Source organism: Micropterus salmoides, unplaced genomic scaffold (assembly GCF_014851395.1).
Source record: "Micropterus salmoides isolate LMB-PRFRI ecotype aquatic unplaced genomic scaffold, ASM1485139v1 Ms_hic_scaffold_17, whole genome shotgun sequence".
In the NCBI taxonomy this organism is placed as follows: Eukaryota; Metazoa; Chordata; class Actinopteri; order Centrarchiformes; family Centrarchidae; genus Micropterus; species Micropterus salmoides.
In genome coordinates, this window is record NW_024040817.1 from 24598666 (window position 1) to 24617690 (window position 19025).

Sequence of the window (19025 nt, forward strand, 5' to 3'; positions counted from 1 at the left end):
ATGAGGACTGATTGCTGATTGAAGAGTTGTGCAAATGAGTTTCACACTGTGGTGCATAGAGATTTATAATTATGCAAGTACTTTCTATCAGTTGTGATTAGATGTTTTCCTTTTGTTCAACACAGTGAATTCAATAGAGTTCGGGGTGTTTCAATGAGATCTGTGGTAAGTGTTTTGACAAAGGGTGTGAAAAATGTGTGAAACAAATGAAAAAGTGTTAAAACATTTGCAAGAGAAGACTTCTGCTGTGCTAATAATGTGATGATCAAGTGGATCCCAGTTTCATTTAGTGTGTCTTAGCAAATGAGAAAAACTGGGAAATGAAGCAGTCAATCAAGTTTACATGATTTACATAATGGATTTCCTCTATAATCAAAAATGATATAAGAAACATGACAAATGTAAACATAAAAGAAGCACCGTTATATATTTTGCGGCAAGGGCGCCGCCATTGTGCAGTACTGTATCTTGTGACGTCACGGGGTTGGTTTGGCTCTGGGCTGAGTTCAACACAAACGGAGTGAAAGACAGAAATAGAGAAAGATAGAGATAATGAAAGACAGACACAGTGAAAGATAGAGATAGTAAAAGACAGAGACAGTAAAAGATAGAGATAGTGAATGACAGAGATAGTGAATGACAGAGTCAGGAAAGATAGAGATAGTAAAAGACAGAGTCAGTGAAAGACAGAGGTAGTGGAAGATGGAGACCAAGGAGCCACAGTACAGAAGAAGACAAAAGGGAGACCACTATTGTATTGCTCCTGGATGTCAAAACGAGTTTTACAGGGTCAAAGGTCTATTTTTCATGTCAGCAGGTGTACCACATGCCAGCTTGTTAATTATGTAGCAATCATTGTCATCGTCCATCCCGGTGTTTCATTGTCGACATCGTCCAATGCCAATTTTGTAGACATCACTCAACCCTAATTCGAATACATTGATTTACTCTGCAAGTAATTTTGTGACTGCATTTCCTTTGTGTGTTTCTTTTTTTAAGTTGTGATGTAGGTTTTAAATTACATTCATAATGGTCTTAAAAAGGTTTTAAATTGGACCAGGTGAAACCTTTATTACCTTTATTTGCATATTATTCCATAAAACTCCACATTTAAAGTTCCCTTTTATATTATTTAAGTAAAAGTGCTGCTGATGGAATAAAATTATGCTTTTTCCACAAAACACAGTAAAGAAAAGGAAATATTTAGCTCAAGATTAAGAAAGTTATCACTTGACACCAAAAAATCTCATTAAGAATCTGGAAATAGAGAATGTTAAACATTATTGCAAAAAAGAATGACAACAAATTGATTATCAATATTGTTGCTGGTTAATTATCTGATCAAGCAGTCAATTACTTTGTCTATTCAGCTTTATGCAAGATGTGCCTTATTTTGTCTGTTAAATGTAGTAATGACGGAAGATGTTGTGAGAAGATGATACTAATATAGAGAACTTGAACTGTAATAATGCAACTCCATTAGGGGGCCGGAAAATAAACGTTTTTAAAAATGTATTATATTTAAGTTAAGGTTTACTCAAAAACCACTACTTAAAAAGTTTGAGGTAATCAGTTTCCACAAATATTTTGAGTATTCTGAAGTTATTCTCTCGCTGGGATTGGCTCCAGCCCCCCGCGACCCTGTGCTCAGGATAAGCGGTTGACGATGGATGGATGGATGGATGGATGGATGGATGGATGGATGGATGGATGAACTTATTCTGGTTTACAGCGTGAGGCACCTTAACCCAGTCTGTTAGCGAGAAACACTGTTGCTGCTTATATTACTGAATGATGACATTGTTTGTTTTTCTCAGATTTGATAAGAACGAACATAACTGTTAGTTAAACATTTAACTAAGGGTTACATTAAAACTAACCTTCATCTGGGTGATCACAGGGAGATGTGAATATTTGATCAGTTAACTGGTTGCACATGTCAAATTTATGTCTCATTAGGCAGAGAACAGCTGTTACTCTCAAACACTGTCCACTTAATCAGTTGAGTCAGTGTACTGAAGAAAAGTATTTTTTATTTTGGAAAAGTATTTTTATTATTTGTGAAATACAAAAATACAGTAGTTTATTTGATTCATGGCATGTCTAATGTATTTTGTTGTTTATTTTGATAGGGAATTTGGTATCTTATTTTAAAATACATTCTGATGTATCTTTGCCCTTCCCTGCTGTTATCCAGCTGCCAGAAGTATACTAGGATCCCTGATGTAACTCCTACAGCTCTGGTCACCATTTCATTTGAATTGTTTTTCAGGTAACAATTGAACATGCACACCTGTAATATTTTGTAACAGCATCTTGCAGGGTTGTGAAGCTATTGTGTTGACAAAGTCTGTCCACAGATAATACATATAAACACTCCGCAAAGTACTCAAAACAGCATCTGTGTGCAGTTCCCTGTTACGCCCCACCCTTTGGTGGCAACATGGGGCGAACAACACCCCAACACTGACCCAAACTTAACACACAAACACCTTTAAAACAACCAAATCAAGGGTATTTATTAACATCACAAGACGATATATTAAGAACACCAAAAACACAAGAACATAACACAAAAATGCCCCAGCTGAGAGGCAGCAAGTCCAGCAGTCCCAAATCAAGAAGCCTCTCTTCTGATGCTTGACAGGAGCTTTTAAAGCCCGCCTTCCAAGGCCAGGTGGACCTTGTTCAGTAATTAGCTGGAGCACTCCCAGAGCAGAACTGGAGGACAGAAAAGAACATGGACACAGCAAAGAGAAACACATACAGCTGTAACATTCCCACTATTGTAGGTCTCTGCTGGACCTCTCTCTGCTCTGTGTGTATGCTGAAAAAGATCTGGGCCCATATTCATAAAAAAATCTTGATACAAAGAGTAGCTCCTAGTGACAAAATTCTAAGGAAATTCTTAGAAATGTGGGCGTTTACTCTTAAAATTAAATCCTAGTATCCTAGTAAAGACAATTGGTAATTCAGAAAGCATCTTAATCCTTAAAAGAGGTCTTAAGGTCAAAATTGTTAGGAGCACTTTTAAGAGGCTTAAGAGTTTCTTTAGTAGAGGAGAAAATGACAGAAAGACAAAGGGGGAGAAGAAATGTGTTGCAGACAATGGATGACAGTGAGTTAATCAGACGCTATAGATTAGATCGTGCAGGGATCATGTTTGTGACTGATCTTATTAGAGACGCACTAACATCTAACTCCACTAACTGGGCTAACAGTAAACACTGTTCCTTCTTGGTTTTGATTCCATGTTTGATACATTTAAACCAACATTCAAACTCCACTTAAATAGACATGCCAGCAATCAGTGTAATTGGAAAGAGTGGAACAATTTTTATCATTCTAAGCCAATCAAATACCTTATAGGAAATAACCAGCATGATAAATAAAAAAACAGGATTTATATACACATATAATGTGTGTGTGTGTGTGTGTGTGTGTGTGTGTGTGAGAATGGTCAAATAGGAAATATTACGCTTGTAATTTCGAAAGTGAAGGTTTAGAATAGAACCTATACTTAAAATCACAATTTTTTTCCTTCTTGGACAACCAACCAATCACAGTCTTCAAAAGATTGTGTCATACATAGCAACAGGGTCAACCCTGCCTCCTGACTAAGATGAAAGTTTTTGTCTTTTCCTTGCTCAGAGTTGCTCTCAGATCAGTCGCTGATCACTCTTAAGCTAAGACTCCTATGTAAAAGTTTTTAAGCTAAATTAAGAGTTTTCTCATTTCGTAGCATTTTGTCAGGAGCAGGAGACTTGTGAGTATCATTGTCTGGGGCTGGTGTGCTGGTTCTGGGACCGTCTCATCTTCTCTGCATGTTAGTTTCACAGCAGCAGCTGTAGTGACAGTTTGCTAACCCGCAACCTAACATTGTTCGCTCTACATCATGGTATTTGTCATGGTATTGGATTTATCCAGAATTGCATACCCCCCTTAAGGTGGCATATCTACAGATAATAGAACAAGAGGTACCATTGATAAAGAATTGGTCATTCCTTCTTGTTGCCAACACTGACATTACAGAAGTATCAGACCTTACCCGGCCTGTCCCCTTAGTTGAGTTAACCCAGACAAAAAATATCTGAAATAATTTTATAGCTATGAATCTAAAAAAGACTAACCATTGTGCAAGGCACAAAACTGCTGAAATATTTAAACTTGAGGGGGAAAAATGGTCTACATCTACATCACACATATACAGAGAAATACTAGAGGGAAATAATAAGACATATGAGTCACCCAAGGAATTGTTTTCTGTCTGAACACACTACACTGAGGACATTATTTTCTACAAGGTAACTGGTAGCAAGTGTGAGGCAGGATGTTGCTGAAAAGTCCTCTCTGAATAAATAAAGATTTAAGGAGTTGTTGAACCTGCAATAATTTATTTATTTATTTACAAAAAACATTAACATGTACAAAGTCATTATGGTGAATTCCTTAGGACTGGTCTTTCCTGCCCCTGGCAATGTGTCCACTATCGACTCTCTTTTTTGTTCTGGTTTAGTCTCGACCCCCGCGTCGGCCCTTACCATTTTTTCATGGAACAAACCCTTCTCTGCACGGCTGTCTACGTCCCCCCGGCTGGACTATGGCAACGTGACGGAGATCAGACAGCATGGCTACGGAGCGATGCCAAGGGTGGAGGAGGCGCTGGCTAGCTATCTCTCTCCCAACCTCACATCATCCCTCCAGACGCGGGCGCTCCCCACCAACCCGTGTCGGATGACGTCCGATTTGGTGGGCAAGGCCTACATGGCAGCGAGTCGAGCTAGTGCTAGCCTGCACACGATGGCTGTCTTGCAGGCATACCAGGCCGATGTCTTTCGGGACTGTGACTTAGGGGGAGGTCCCTCTGAGGAGGACCTGACTGAGCTCCGTAGAGTGACGGACTTAGCTCTCTGTGCGACCAAGGAATTGGCCCGTTCCATCGGCCGATCCATGGCGGCTTTGGTGGCTACGGAGCGCCATCTGTGGCTCAACCTCTCGGGCATCCAGGGGAGGGAAAAGGCTTTTCTCGCCTACTGGCCTGTTTGGCGAAGCAGTGGATGCTGTCGTCAACAGGTTCCAGCACGCCAAAACTCAGGGAGAGGCGTTTGAGCGATATCTCCCCCGCCGGTCAGGCTCCAGGACTGCGACGGCTCAGGAAAGGCGGACGCAGCCTTCATCCAGCACCTACCGCCGCAGCCAGAAGCAGAGCGTCGCTTCACGGGATCCCCTCAACCAACCTGGGACGCAAGACGGAGCTCGAGAAGACGGATCTGAGGGCCGTCATTCAGTCTCGACGGGCACGGGGGAAGAGGTCCTGAGACTTCGAGTAGGGGGAAGTCCACTCGAAGTCCAGAGGGGCTGGTCCCATTGGCGAATTTCGCGGAAGCTTGGCAGAGCATCGCGAACATTTCCTCGTGGGTCCTGCGCACAGTAGTAGATGGCTACAGGCTGCAGTTCCCCTGCTCGTCCTGGACCAGTCTCGAGAGTTAGCGGTTCGGCATCGAGATGTCGTCCTCGCCCACCTTCAGCGTTTGGGGCTAAACATGTGACGTGCTGACGCCCGCCCAACGGACTACGTTCCTAGGGGTGGTATGGGACTCAATGACGATGCGGGCCCACCTGTCTCCCGCACGCGTCGAGTCCATTTTGTCCACAGTGACCAGAGTGTAGTTAGGCCACGCCATCACTGTAAAACACTTTCACTTGTTGGGTCTCCTGGCAGCAGCGTCCAGTATGATACCTTCCGGACTACTGCACATGAGAGCCCTGCAGTGGTGGCTAAAATCCAAGGGGAAATCCGCTCCGTCTGATACAGGTTATGAGCGGGTGCCTTAGTTCCCTGTCTGTATGGAGGAAATCTTGGTTCCTGTCCCAAGGTCCCATGTTGGGAGCGATCTGTCGCCGAACAATTATTTCGACAGACGCCTCACTCACGGGATGGGGCACGTTCATGGACGGCCACTTCGCGAGAGGCTCCTGGGAGGAGCATAATTTTTCTTGGCACATAAATTGCCTGGAAATGTTGGCAGTTTTCAGAGCTCTGAGGAATTTTCTGCCCGCCCTCCGCGGTCGCCACATCCTTGTCAGAACCGACAATACAACAGTGGTGGCCTATTTGAATCACCAGGGGGGTCTGCGCTCGCGCCCATTATGCAAACTGGCACATCAGATCCTCCTGTGGTCCCAGCAGAGACTGCTGTCCCTCAAAGCGATGTACGTCCCTGGGACCCAGAATCAAGGAGCAGACCTGCTGTTGAGACAGGGGCTGAGGCCCGGGGATTGGAGACTCCACCCCGAGGTGGTGGAGTTATTATGCGAAGAGTTCGGCCCCATAGACGTGGACTTGTTTGCGTCCCGAGAGACGGTGCACTGTGGTTCTCCCTCTCACCCCCAGCCCCGCTAGGGCTGGATGCCATGGTGCAGACGTGGCCAAGGCTGCGTCAGTATGCGTTTCCCCCAGTCGCTCTGCTCCCGGGGGTTCTGGAGCGGGTCCATCAGGACGGCGTCAGTCTACTATTAGTAGCCCTGTTTTGGCCAGCATGAGTGTGGTTCTCGGATTTAATATCACTCCTCGAGGGCCCGCCCTGGCAGGTCCCTCTGAGGAGAGACAGGATGAGTAGGATGTACGGCCTAAAGTGGAATGTGCAGAGAATGGGCGGTGGACCCAGTTACCTGCTCGGTGATTATGATACTGGAGTTTCTCCAGCACCATTTCTCCGCGGGCCTCTCCCCATCCACGCTCAAAGTGTATGTGGCTGCCATTGCAGCATTCCACGCCCCTCTGAGTGATGGGCCCTTGGGGAGGCTTCCACTGGTCGTGCGCTTCCTCCGTGGAGCCCGGAGGATGAGACCCGTGACTCGTTCCAGGGTTCCCACCTGGGACCTGGCAGTGGTTCTCGAAGCGCTGGCTGAGGCCCCCTTCGAACCCCTTGAGTCGGCTGAGGCCAAGCACCTGGAGCTGCACCAACAGGGCTTTACTAAGCCTGGTCCTAACTGCTAAGTAGGTCTTAGTTAAGACCAGTCTTTAGAGTTGACCTAACGTCGGTTGCACCAACCAAACTTAAGCCTAGGCTTAACTACGCCTGGTGAGGACAACTAGAATAGTTTCCGTATATAGCTGCACTGTACCCTTTCTCTATTCAGCATTTGGGCAGGCAGTCTTTTCTATTAAAGCTGTGAAACAATGGAACACAATTTCAGATGATATAAAAACTTGTGACTTGTTTGGGGCCTTTAAAGATAACTTAAAAAAACATCTAAAACTTTCACAACAATGCACCCACTATTTTGTCAGTGGGTAATATAATTTTTTCCTTCACTCACATTTACCTTCTTATTGTAGGGTTGACGTAAGGGTTGAGAAGCGGTTGGGTGTTGGCGTACCATTGTATGTTGTGATTGTGGTGTGTGTGTGTGTGTGTGTGTGTGTGTGTGTGTGTGTGTGTGTGTGTGTGTGTGTGTGTGTGTGTGTGTGCCAGTGAAGGGCATTAAGTACATGATATATGCTCTTGAACAATGTCTGATGTTTTATGTTTGATATGCCGTGTATTTTTGAATAATGTCGATATTTATATTGTATGTATTTGTATTTATTTGTATTTGGGGACTGCAGATGTAAATTAGCCTAAGGCTAACTCTGGTGTAATGCATCAAATGTTTACATTTATGTTATTAATTGCACATGGTCCCTTCTAAATAAAAAATCAATCAATCAATCTTAGGACCAGGCATAAGCCCTGTTGGTGCAACCGGCTCCTGACCCTTAAGATGACCTTTCTCCTTGCTATCACCTCTCTGAGGAGGGTGGGGGATGTCCAGGCACTTTCGATTTCTCCCCGATGCCTGGAGTTTGCCCCAGGAAGGGTCAGGGCCATCCTGCACCCTTGTCCAGGTTATGTCCCTAAGGTTCCGGGCCAGACTGGCAGGGTCCACGGTGCTGCAGGCGTTTCATCCCCCACCTCATGTGACGGTGGAGGACGAGAGACTTCATCTGCTCTGCCCTGTCAGAGCACTGAGTATTTACACTCTGAGGTCTTCCTGGTGGAGGAAAGCAGTTTCGGGTCCCCCTCAGCAACTGGATCGTTCAGACTATTTCCCTGGCCTATCAGGTGCGCGGTTTGCCTTCAGCTATGGCCGTAATGGCACACTCTACTCGAGGCATGGCGGCTTCTAGGGCCCTCCTCGCAGGGGCGTCACTCCAGGATTTGTGTGACGCGACTGGTTGGGCCACCCCTCACACTTTCATCAGTCTGGACCTTCCTTCTGCACCCAGCACCCGTGCGCTCTCCTCCTAGTCGTGCCATCAGGTTCTGCACGCTGGGGGCAGGCGGGGTTTCGGCGCGGCCTAAGTGGGTATCTCGTTCCTATAGTGTCGTCACTGACGCAGTTCGAGTTCCCCCGAAGGGGAACGTCTCGGGTTACGTATGTAACCCTTGTTCCCTGAGAAGGGGAACGAGACACTGCGTCGGTCCGCCACACCTCACCCCGCCTGGAGTTCCTTGCTTCATAGAAAAGAGTTAATGTGTCCTGTGTGCCGGCGTGCTTATATACCCCTCCGGTTACGCCGTCGCACTCTACCGTTCTAGCAATACAATACTACTAATATCCAATGCTACACCAATAGTATTGGAGTAGTTTCATTCATAGTTCAGCCCTGCCACGCCCAGAGGCGTTCCTATAGTGTCGTCACCGACGCAGTGTCTCATCCATGACAATGTTTATCCATAGTCGTTACTTTTGTATGTCTGTTGTTAGGTGCAGGTAGTGTACAGCTAGTTATGAGAGCCTTTTCACTGAAAACAGCTGCCTGCTGCTGGTGATAACCAGGCTGATGAGAACAGTAAGACTGAACCGCAACATTAAAGTTGTGACTCTAAAACCAACACAACGAGCTGCACTTTATTTGCCATGACTGACAAGCTCACAAGTCTTCCAGAACTCCTGTCCACGGACAAATGTAATGAATTTGCTTGCTTTTTTCGTGAAAAAATTTTAACTATGAGACAAGCCATCAACAACACTCAGACAAACAATGACTGTGCCATTTCTAAGGCCACCTAGAAAGAATTTGATTCTCATGTCAAAATTCAACAAGCTAAAATAGACCAAAAAGCTCTTGAGGAAACAATTCGGCATCTTAATTCATTGACATGTTGTCTCAACATACTGCCAACTGACTTTTTAAAAACTATTTTTAACTCTGTAGCAACAGATTTGCAGCAAATACTTAATGGCTCACTGCTGTCAGGCATTTTCCCAAAGTCACTAAAAACAGCTGCCATTAAGCCTTTATTAAAAAAGAGAACATTTGAGGCCTCTGTATTACACAGTATAGCTCTGTATCAAATCTTCCTTTTAATTACAGATGTAGACCTCACCTCTGATGGGGACGTTATGGTTTGGGCTATTATATTCCGAAGAAGACAATAACTTCCACTGTGTTTTTTTATTCTACTTTTGAATTATTTATTATTATTTTAATTATATATTATTAATTACACTACTTTCTTTTAAGCATATGTTTTTATTCAATTATGTGTACCTTTTACCTTTTACATTTTATTTGTTATTTTTCTTTTTTTGCTTGTATATGTAAAGCACATTGAATATCAAATACCTAATATCAAATGAACCATTGTGGGAGTGACTGAATTTAAATATTGGAATATAAAAATGTCCTCCAACCTTTATCAAAAATTTTAAAAGATAAACAATTTTCAGAATAATGATTGCCATCTCTCCTGCTGAACTATTACAATTACAAAAAGTTGTCTGTTTATGCCACCTACTGGTTTAAACATGCCTCTACAAAGCCCTGAAAAACATCATACCACAGTCTCTCTGTGTAGGTGTGAACATATTTCTTGAGTAAGCCAATCACTTCATTGGCTCACAGTACACAGAAGCAACATCATATATTCTACATAGTCTTTGCTTAGTTATTTACTTAATTCTACTCGTTTTTTTAGACTCTGACTTCTAGCACAGTTCTAATTGTAACTGCTGAGAATGAATAGCTTCATTATGTAATCAGCAACTGGTTGGTGTTCACCAGCAAGCTAACGTTATCTAACTAAAGCACAAAATCACAATATATTTCACATGCATTGCAGTAGGCCTAATGTTAGTTTACCTGTCTAATAGAATGAAAGGAAGGGTCAGTTTTTATATATATATATAATATACTCAAAGCGGAGGTCTCTCCATGACTCAGACTCAATGTTGACCATGTTTTTGTCCGACATCAATATGATTCTCGTTTGGCCTGACGGGCTTCAGCATATAAAACTTTTTTTTTGTTTTTTATCCTTGTGTATGTGTTGGAGTCTGTGTTGTGCTGGGAGCTGGTCATTTTTTTCATATGCTGCGGTGTCGTTGTTAAGTTCAAGATCAGTACGCAAGCAGCTCTGGAGTGCGCATGAACGTCACAGCCTACGTAAACCAATGGATTTCGTGGAAAATCCGATCCGATTTGTTCACATAGGAAGCAGCATAGAGGATGTTAAAAGCAACTGAAAAAGCTGGCAAATGGTGAAGTTACAACCCGTTCGCAAATAGGCAATAAAAGAGTAATTAATTTAATTTTCAAACTTCAAATAGCCCCTTCAAATTAATGAAAACAACTTACCCGAAATTTCATGTCCTGCACTAATTTGCCTCCAGACCATTTCAGAGGCTCAGGCAAAGGCCAACATTTAGAATTAATTGCATATCTGACTGAGGAACAAAGGGGCCTTTATGGATTTTAACAAGTTGTTGATGGCACCTGGGTCAATAAGAGTAAACTAAGATTTATAAACATAGGAGGCCCTGTCTAAGGAGGGTTTGATAAGTGTAGAAGACTAGATTTATGAATACAAAGGGGCCCTTGCGAGAAGGCTGCAGCTCTGAACGTCATCATGTGATACAGTACATAGCACACGGACCTGCGCTTGTGTTGATTTTGATGTTAACTCTTGTTCATCTTATGCACATAAAATATTTGCTAATATCAAGATGATGTCTTATTTCTGATGTCACATTTCAGTCTTATTTCTGTAGAAGCGTTGTAGGGTAGAATAAACTACTGTTTTAATATTGGATATGTGTGGATGTGGAGGTGGAAAAGGTGGGTCTTACCATGAGACCCACAACAGGAGCGAGAGGACATATTCACCAATGTTAAACAGAGTTTGGGAAGTCTGCTCCCAACTCGGACATACGTGTATTTGTTGTATTTGTTTATTTGCTTGAAATTATCACTAAACTTGAGTTAATTTGAACTTTACTAGAATCTGTGTCTCATTGAAAAGAATAGGCTACCATTTACATTGAAAGGACCACCATTCATCTAAGTCTAAGAGAGTGAAGTGTGAGAGGGCCCATCCGGCCTCTGGGCCAGTCTAAGGGTTTTTATCTCCCATACCAGTATATGCCACAGGCTGGTGTGGCTATACGACATAGTGTAGGCAACATAGATTAACTTTTTGCAGGTAACAGCAAAGAATTTTATTATTATTATTATAATTAATATTAAATTAATCTATTTAAGTTAAGTGTTAGCAAGAGCTAGAATAAAAACATACAGATGAATAAATCAGTGACTCAGTATAGTGACAGACTCTTCAATATGACAAATATTGCTAACTGGCAAATTTAAGTCAGTATCGCCTCTCATTTTTGCTCACTGTACAATAAGGAAACAACTTCATGATTCTACTTATAGTCTTATTAATATATGATGAGGGATGCAGCTCTGGAGTGTCTTTTCTCACTAGGTTCCTCCTCATATGTATTGATGTGCCAAATCTTTTCATGAGGTGAATGCATGTAATGTCAGAACAGTTGAGGTTACAGCAGCATTGCTTCGCGTGGCCTGTTATCACTCTCAAATAAATAGTTTCTAAAGTAGAAGCACATTATTTAACACTTACAGTATGTACTTCGGTTATAGTACAAATTCTGTGGGGTAAATGTTTATTGATTTCAAGGTAACACACACACACACAATACATTTAATCATTAAATTAATGTCTTTGACTTCTGCTAAGATTAAAACAAAACCCACTGTTTTTTAAATGCATTTTATCATTTCACTTAATTTTAAAGGCATATCATTTCTTTTTATAGTTATTAGCCTATTGGTGAATTATCAGTGTTATTTACTAACTAATGCACAAATTATTACTGAAATGGTAAATACTGCAATGACCTTGGAATGCTTCAAACTACAGGCAATAACCTTTACAACAATTATGACAGATTGCTATTTCTTATATGTAGCAATTTACTGTATGTTTTATGGATGTGGAAGAATATCTTGGTGTAGAAACACACAGATATATTTTAATATCATTGCTCACCTCACACATACTGTATGAGCTGTGTAAACACTTACTTTTAAATCAATAAAGAAGGCTGAAAGGCAAATTGATGTTTTATTGTTTTTGTTTACACACAAAAATACTCATCTGCAGCTCAAAAAGCAAATGATGTTAGGAACAACCAGCTATCCAAGTGCACATAATAAAGAATTTAAAAAAACAGGTCTGGGGGAAACAAAGAGGAAGAAGATATCAAGACAGAAGGAGGGAAGTGTGCATGTCTGAGTGAAGCAAGAGGCATTAAAAGGCGAGATTTGTTGGACCAAGCTAAATGAGGAAAAATAGAAGGGTTCAGCATGCAATGAGGAGGGCAGTAATGACAGAAAACAAGTGTTTGAAATGGGGAAGTGAGAGGAAAGTGCTTACTGCTGAGTCACAGAATTTTCTATGTGTTTCTACACTTTGCTCTTTTAATTCACTGTTTTTGACCATGACAGTTCTTCTTTGTGAAACCAGACACAACATTGGCCAGTTTGGCGACTTTAGGAGGAGCAGGCATGGTGATGACACGCTTTAGATAACAACGGCGCCTAGAAAACAAAATCAACAGCATCTTCAATTAGCCACCATAAATACAGTTGTCATCAAATTATAAAGTGGGGCTACAACAGTGTCTGATTGATGATCAAGTTAAATGTTACATGATAAGTATTGCCTGAGGATTGCTGGTAAACTGATTTTTTTAATGACAATATTTGTGTTTATGTAGGTTCGCATGCAATCATAAAGAGTACTGTACCTTAAAGCAGGGTCAGAGAAGTTGTCATTGACATAGCTGTAGAACTGGCAGTACTTATCGTTAGTACAGGCCTTCTGACATGCGTCTGCATTGTCTTTCGGTTCAAAGCGAATGTTAGAACCTGGGAAATCTACATCTTTGTGAGCCACCTTTATCCAGTCTGTAAGCAGAGAGGAACAGGGTTAAACTTCTGATGCTGGCTGAACAACAGAAATACTTTACTAAGAATAAAACTAAAAGGATGCACGTTCATGTTGGCTAAATGATTCCAGTCTTTGTCATTATAGATCACACAATAACCAAATTTTAAAAAAGACTGTTTGCCACTTAGCTATTTCATTTGTGATTGTTTCTGAAATGATTGAACAATGTTGCCATTAAGTGAAAGTAGGCTTTCAATAAATACAGACAAAAAATAAACATTTCAAGCCCAGCTTTGGCCCATTGCCATTACGTCATTACACAGATTTCTCTGAAATTCTATTAATGTTTTTAGACTCTGACTTCTAGCCCAGTATTTATTGAAACTGCTGAAAATGAATAGATTCATAATGCAATCAAGACTAAGAGTCTACAGCCATGCTAAGTCAGCCCGTCAAAGTGCACTTCATCCTCTGTAACTGTGAGTACTAAATTTCATTCAATAGTTGTTGAGACATTTCACTCCTACCTTATTTGGGAACGTGAATGTCTGTAGAAACGTAAACTCTAACCATCAAGTAGATGTTGAGATATTTCACTTAATAAGTAAATAATAAACTGACTAACTGACTGACCGATGGAGTCTGAAATCCATTGTTCGGCATAGCTTAAATAAAACCCAGACCCATTTACAACATTAAGTTATTGAGATTGTTGATCCATACACCCAAAATAAACTGCTCTAAAAAAATAAGGAAGCACTTCATCATCACAGTATATCATCAGGTCAATAAAACTTCAGGGATATCAATCTGTCTAGTTAGAAAGCATAAGAGATTGTGAATCAATGTCACTTGCACGGGAGAGGCAACAGCAAGACACCTCCCTAAAAGGCAATGGTAGTGCAGGTGGTGGCCACAAACAATAGCTCTCTCATTATCCGTCCTGACTGATTGTTCTCTAGTTTTGTGTTTTGCCGGTGTCCTTGTCACTACTGGTAGCATGAGGTCGTACCTGCAGCCCATTCAGGTTGCACAGGTACCTGTGCTCAATACCTGGCCTCATGTGGCCTGATTCTTTTGGCAGTTTCTGGATTACAAAGGCGTTGATGCCAGTGACTGGCCCTCACATTCCCCAGACCTTTAAACTATCATGTTTATCTGTGGTCTACTGAAAATATGTCATTTCTGAAGGTTTTAGTGTTGACTGGTGATACATACTGTTATCTGGCTGACAGAAGCGTGCTGGCATCCCAGATGTGACTCCCTCTTTGTTTTTTATCACCATTTCATTTCGATTATTCTTCAGGAGACAAGTTAAGTTAGTACTGCAAAAAAAACAAAATGAAAACTTGAATTAAATAAAGCATGTCTGATTTTAAAATAAAGGAACAGTGAATTGGCTAGTATAACTCAGTACCTTCTAATTACTCCTATTGTCTTATAGGACAAGCTTTGACATTATTGCCACATGAGCAGTGTTGGGCATGTAACTTCCAAAAGGTAACACATTATAGATAACTAGTTACTGTCATTTGAGAGTAATTAGTTAAATTACAATATTACTGGTCTGTCTCTTAACTGTAATGCTTTACACTACCTTTGCATCACTTTTGAGTTCCTTCACTGCTATTTAATAGCCACATTATTCAGATAGTACGATGTACCTGCATAGGTGGGTTCTAGTGATAGTTAAATCTGCGGATCAGGTGGGTCTTTGTCATAAAAATCAATATTCTGATTAATAATAATAATAAGAAAAATAGAAATGTGTGGCAAAAATAGTAAATTGTCAATATTTTAGAAATCCCAAAAATGAGTTAGTGAATTATTAAAAAAACAAAGCATCTCTTAATTCCGGGTTAAAATGCATTGTAACGGGTATAATTGTACCAAAATGTAATTATTATTGCGTCATATAACTTAGAGCAAAAAGCTATACATTAATGTATTCAATAGCGTTACTTTTTTACATATTTCTCCCAACACTGCACATGAAAGACACAAAATGTTAGAAATGTTTATTACACTGAGAAAATTTTGTCAAACACACAGTAAGTTACCTGACATAGGTGAAGTAGGTGCAGAGTGGATGAGCAGAGCACAATGTTTGACATTGCTGAGGAGAGGCAGCAGATAGTTTCTGGAGGTGGTGTTCTGGAATGGCAGTGTTTACAAATAATCTGCCCTCGCATGCTGCACAAAACACAGATAATACATTCAGAAAGCATGTAAAACAACCTGCAGGATGTTTTCCTAATACTATGCTGTTTGTGCACCTGTATCAAAGTGTTGAGTGAATTTCGTTTTGTGGGAGAATCCGGATGTTACACCAGCCTTTGTTTCTACATCAGGGGTCCTTGGTATTGCCCAGCTGTATTTAAGCTGGCACTTGAACCTAAAACAGAACAAGAGGTAGCTTGGGTCATTGTGCCCCCTGGGTTAAATGAGAACATTTTTTTAGCTGTGAATAATTAAGTCATACACATATGTTAAACATAATTAGGGAAATGTAGAGAATATGAAATCAAATGCCAACCAAGCTAAGGTGGTTCAAGGATCTGTAGCCAGTCAGGACACAATAAGTGGAAGCAGAAGACAGAGCATCTCTTTCTGAACTCAGACACATAGTTGGATTCAGACCTATGAAGATGTCGACCAATACCTCCAGGACAGACCAGGGCCATACACAGGCTTTTAGAAATAGAAGTTCCAAAAACAAGGTCCCTGATCTAAATACAGTATGTGCGTTTGACAGCACTTTACAATGATGATGTTGATGAAAGTAAGGTAACTGTATGCTACAGTTAACTATTAGTACAGTTTATAGAGGCCATGTGTACTTTTTAGTGGCCTCTAGCGGTGAGCCTTCAACTGATAACGTTATATAAAAATCAAGCTAACTAAAGCACAAAATCTCAATATATTTCACATAACTTGCCGCAATTTTAGTTTACCTTTCCACTAGGATCAGTTTTTATATCCAAAACAAAGCGGAGGTCTCGCCATGGCTCAAACGCCTTTCCAAACCGTGTTTTTGCCTAACTTCAATCTCATTCATGCTTCAGCACATCTTTTATTGCTTTTGTGGTGGTGATGGTGCAGTGAATAAGACACATGCCTTTGGAGTGACAGACCTGGGTTCAAATCCACTGTGAGACACCAATGTGTCCCTGAGCAAGACACTTAACCCCTGGTTGCTCCAGATGCGTGCAAGCTCTGACATATATAGCAATTGTAAGTCGCTTTGGATAAAAGCGTCAGCTAAATTAATGTGTTTATTTCACACGTGTCTGTGTTGTACTGGGAGCTGGTCATTTTTGGGTGACTCCATTTCATTAGCTGCAGTGTTGATGTAAAGTTCAGAATCAGTAAGCAAGCAACTTGGGAGTGCACATGAACGTCACAGCCCACGTAAACCAATTTTGCAGAAACTCCAACCAAATTCTTTCACATAGGAAGCAGCATAAGCGCTGTTAGAAGGAACTACGGAAGTGTGCTAATGGTACCTTTTTATGTGAGGTTACAACCCGTTCACAAATGGTTCACAAAGTGTACATACTGTAGACTACATTTTGGAGGTAACATCAAAGAATTAAATCATTAGTATTAAATTAACCTTTTTAATATCACTTCCCTAAACATACTGTTCACCTTTGCACCAGGCATCTTTCAAAAATTGTTAAGGCCACAAACACTTTGCTCACAGAGGTTTTCTCACCGATGACATTACCTCTAAGCCCTGTATTAATAAAACTGAAATTCATTTCAACTGCAGTGTAACATTATGTGATACAGTTTTACCTGTACTTCTCTGGTGTGAAGAGCCCATTTGCAAAAGTAAAGAACCGGCAGGCAGGGTCCTGGGTGCAAGCCCTCTGACACTCCTTATAGTCCGCTGTGAAAAAGGATCGGTAGTCTGCCCCTGGGAATTCCACGTTCTGGTACACCTGAGACAGACAAGGCTCTGAGAGAGATACAGCCCAACAGACAGACAGAGCAAATTAGTATGACCCTGCATCACTAATTGACAAATGTTTTTCAAAATTGGGTTTAAATGTTTGTGAGCCTACGTGGGTCTGGGTTGCAGGGTTTGAGAGAGAAGCCAGAGGTGACGTTTTGGAGTGCAGTCCGAGCATTGGGCTGTCCAGAGGCACTGGACCTGAGGCAGCAGCGGAAGGTCCTGCATATAAGGGCAGAGGGTTTTTTGTTTGTGCGTATTTAACTAACATTAAAAACTGAAGATGGAAGTGTGTCATCAGCTGTAGTAAAAAACAAATAGACAAAAATTATAGTAAGACAAAATGTAATTGACCCATGGAAATTACATAACAAATAACCTACATCAGATTTTAAATATAATACCTCTAATGTAGGGTTGTGAAAAAGCTAATAAACTGCATGATTGCAATTTTGGAAAAGTATATTTTCTGTTTTCTGGATCCATGAGCACTGAATTAAAAAGTTGGAGTTACTTTTTTTATTTTCAGTCTCTGTTGACTGAAAAGATGTCACTATTCACAAGAAACATACTACTTATTTGTAATTGTAAAAGTCCACTACTTGTTTCGTACCTGTTATTTCTGGTCCAGTCGCCTTGAACAAAGGTAAAGAATTGGCAGGAAGAGTGCTGGGTGCAAAGCTGCTGACAGTGCTCAGCATCAGGAGAGTAGGGAGTTGAAACTTCTGCTCCAGGGAAATCCACGTTTTTCACAAGTTCTCGACTACATTCTGAAGACATGGGAAAAGAAGTACACACAAATTAGATACATATTTCCACATGTAAGTGGTGCAATAGCAATTTAAACAACCACCTGTAATTACAATATACAGTATAGTGTTGTATTACCTTGACTAAAGGAGAGGCTGCAGATAGAGAGCAGACCCACCAAAATCAAATATGTTCCCATCTTCTCAGTTTTGAAGATACTCTGTATAGGCCAAGATTCTTGAAGCACAGCTGCAGTAAAACAGGTGGTTCTGCAACTGCAGGTTGGCCAAATGAATGTTTCTCAAGTTATACATATGATCTATTTGTGCTGATTGTTTACATATTTAGTGACTGATTCACAGCAACCTTTGTACAGCTACAGTAGCCTAATGTGCAATAAGCAAATAAAACAAAATAAGAAGCTTGATGTTGGACAGTCAATATTTGCTCAATTGTCCTGCAGGTGAGCGCGAACCGAAAATCAAAAATCATGTCCAACACAGTATTATAATATATCCTGATGCCTTGATTATTCTAACTTTCCTCTCACCTGCCTCTACAGTTAAGCCTTAGTGAAATGAGGGTTGTGTCAGTTTGTTGTACTTAATTCTTGATTGTTTGCGATGCTGCTGTTAAATGTCTGTCTTTAATGGCAGTAATACCTTTTGTTGTGGTTATATTTGCTACAGACATAAAGGGAATTTCTGAAGGATAATGCAACTAGGTCAGCTTCAGATTGGCTCACAGCCAGGCTTATTGGTCACATGTTCTTCACACATGAACTTTGACTTTCTATGACTGATAGTACAGTTTCTTAAAAAAAAAATCTATTTTAAAGGCAGTTTTAAAACCATACAAGGCTTTATGTATCTATGACCACTCAGGCATATTTGCTATTTTAGAGTTCAGATTACAACATTTGGATGTTCTGACAACAAGACCTTGAACAGTCCTCTGTTTAGTTTAGTTTAGTTTAGCTGTGCTGGACATTTTCTTACCTCATATTAGTGTGTGATTTTGCAGTTTCATTCCTAGTGTGCTGTTGTTTTTATGGCATTTTTAAAAAATGAAAC

General features: G+C 40.9%; 1 protein-coding gene across 1 annotated transcript; it reads right to left on the reverse strand.

Annotated features, from left to right (window-relative positions):
- Nucleotides 1-12397: 12397 nt before the first annotated feature.
- On the reverse strand, nt 12398-18253 carry LOC119907800 (coagulation factor XI-like). The gene is made up of 9 exons (XM_038725482.1): nt 18091-18253; nt 17816-17972; nt 17315-17424; nt 17046-17208; nt 15521-15639; nt 15305-15437; nt 14463-14569; nt 13102-13261; nt 12398-12892 (listed from the first exon to the last, which is right to left on the reverse strand). Exons 1-9 carry the CDS (start codon nt 18149-18151, stop codon nt 12778-12780), a joined length of 1125 nt encoding a protein of 374 aa, XP_038581410.1. The 5' UTR covers nt 18152-18253; the 3' UTR covers nt 12398-12777.
- Between the last annotated feature and the right edge of the window lie 772 nt (nt 18254-19025).

What these genes read in the sequence shown, in the direction of transcription:
- LOC119907800 (XM_038725482.1), bottom strand. Translation starts at nt 18,151, where the DNA reads ATGGGAACATATTTGATTTTGGTGGGTCTGCTCTCTATCTGCAGCCTC. An exon ending in GACTGGACCAGAAATAACAG is followed by an intron (nt 17,425 to 17,815) that starts GTACGAAACAAG and finishes CCTTATATGCAG; the next exon opens with GACCTTCCGCTGCTGCCTCA. An exon ending in TTCTCTGACCCTGCTTTAAG is followed by an intron (nt 12,893 to 13,101) that starts GTACAGTACTCT and finishes TTTGTTTTCTAG; the next exon opens with GCGCCGTTGTTATCTAAAGC.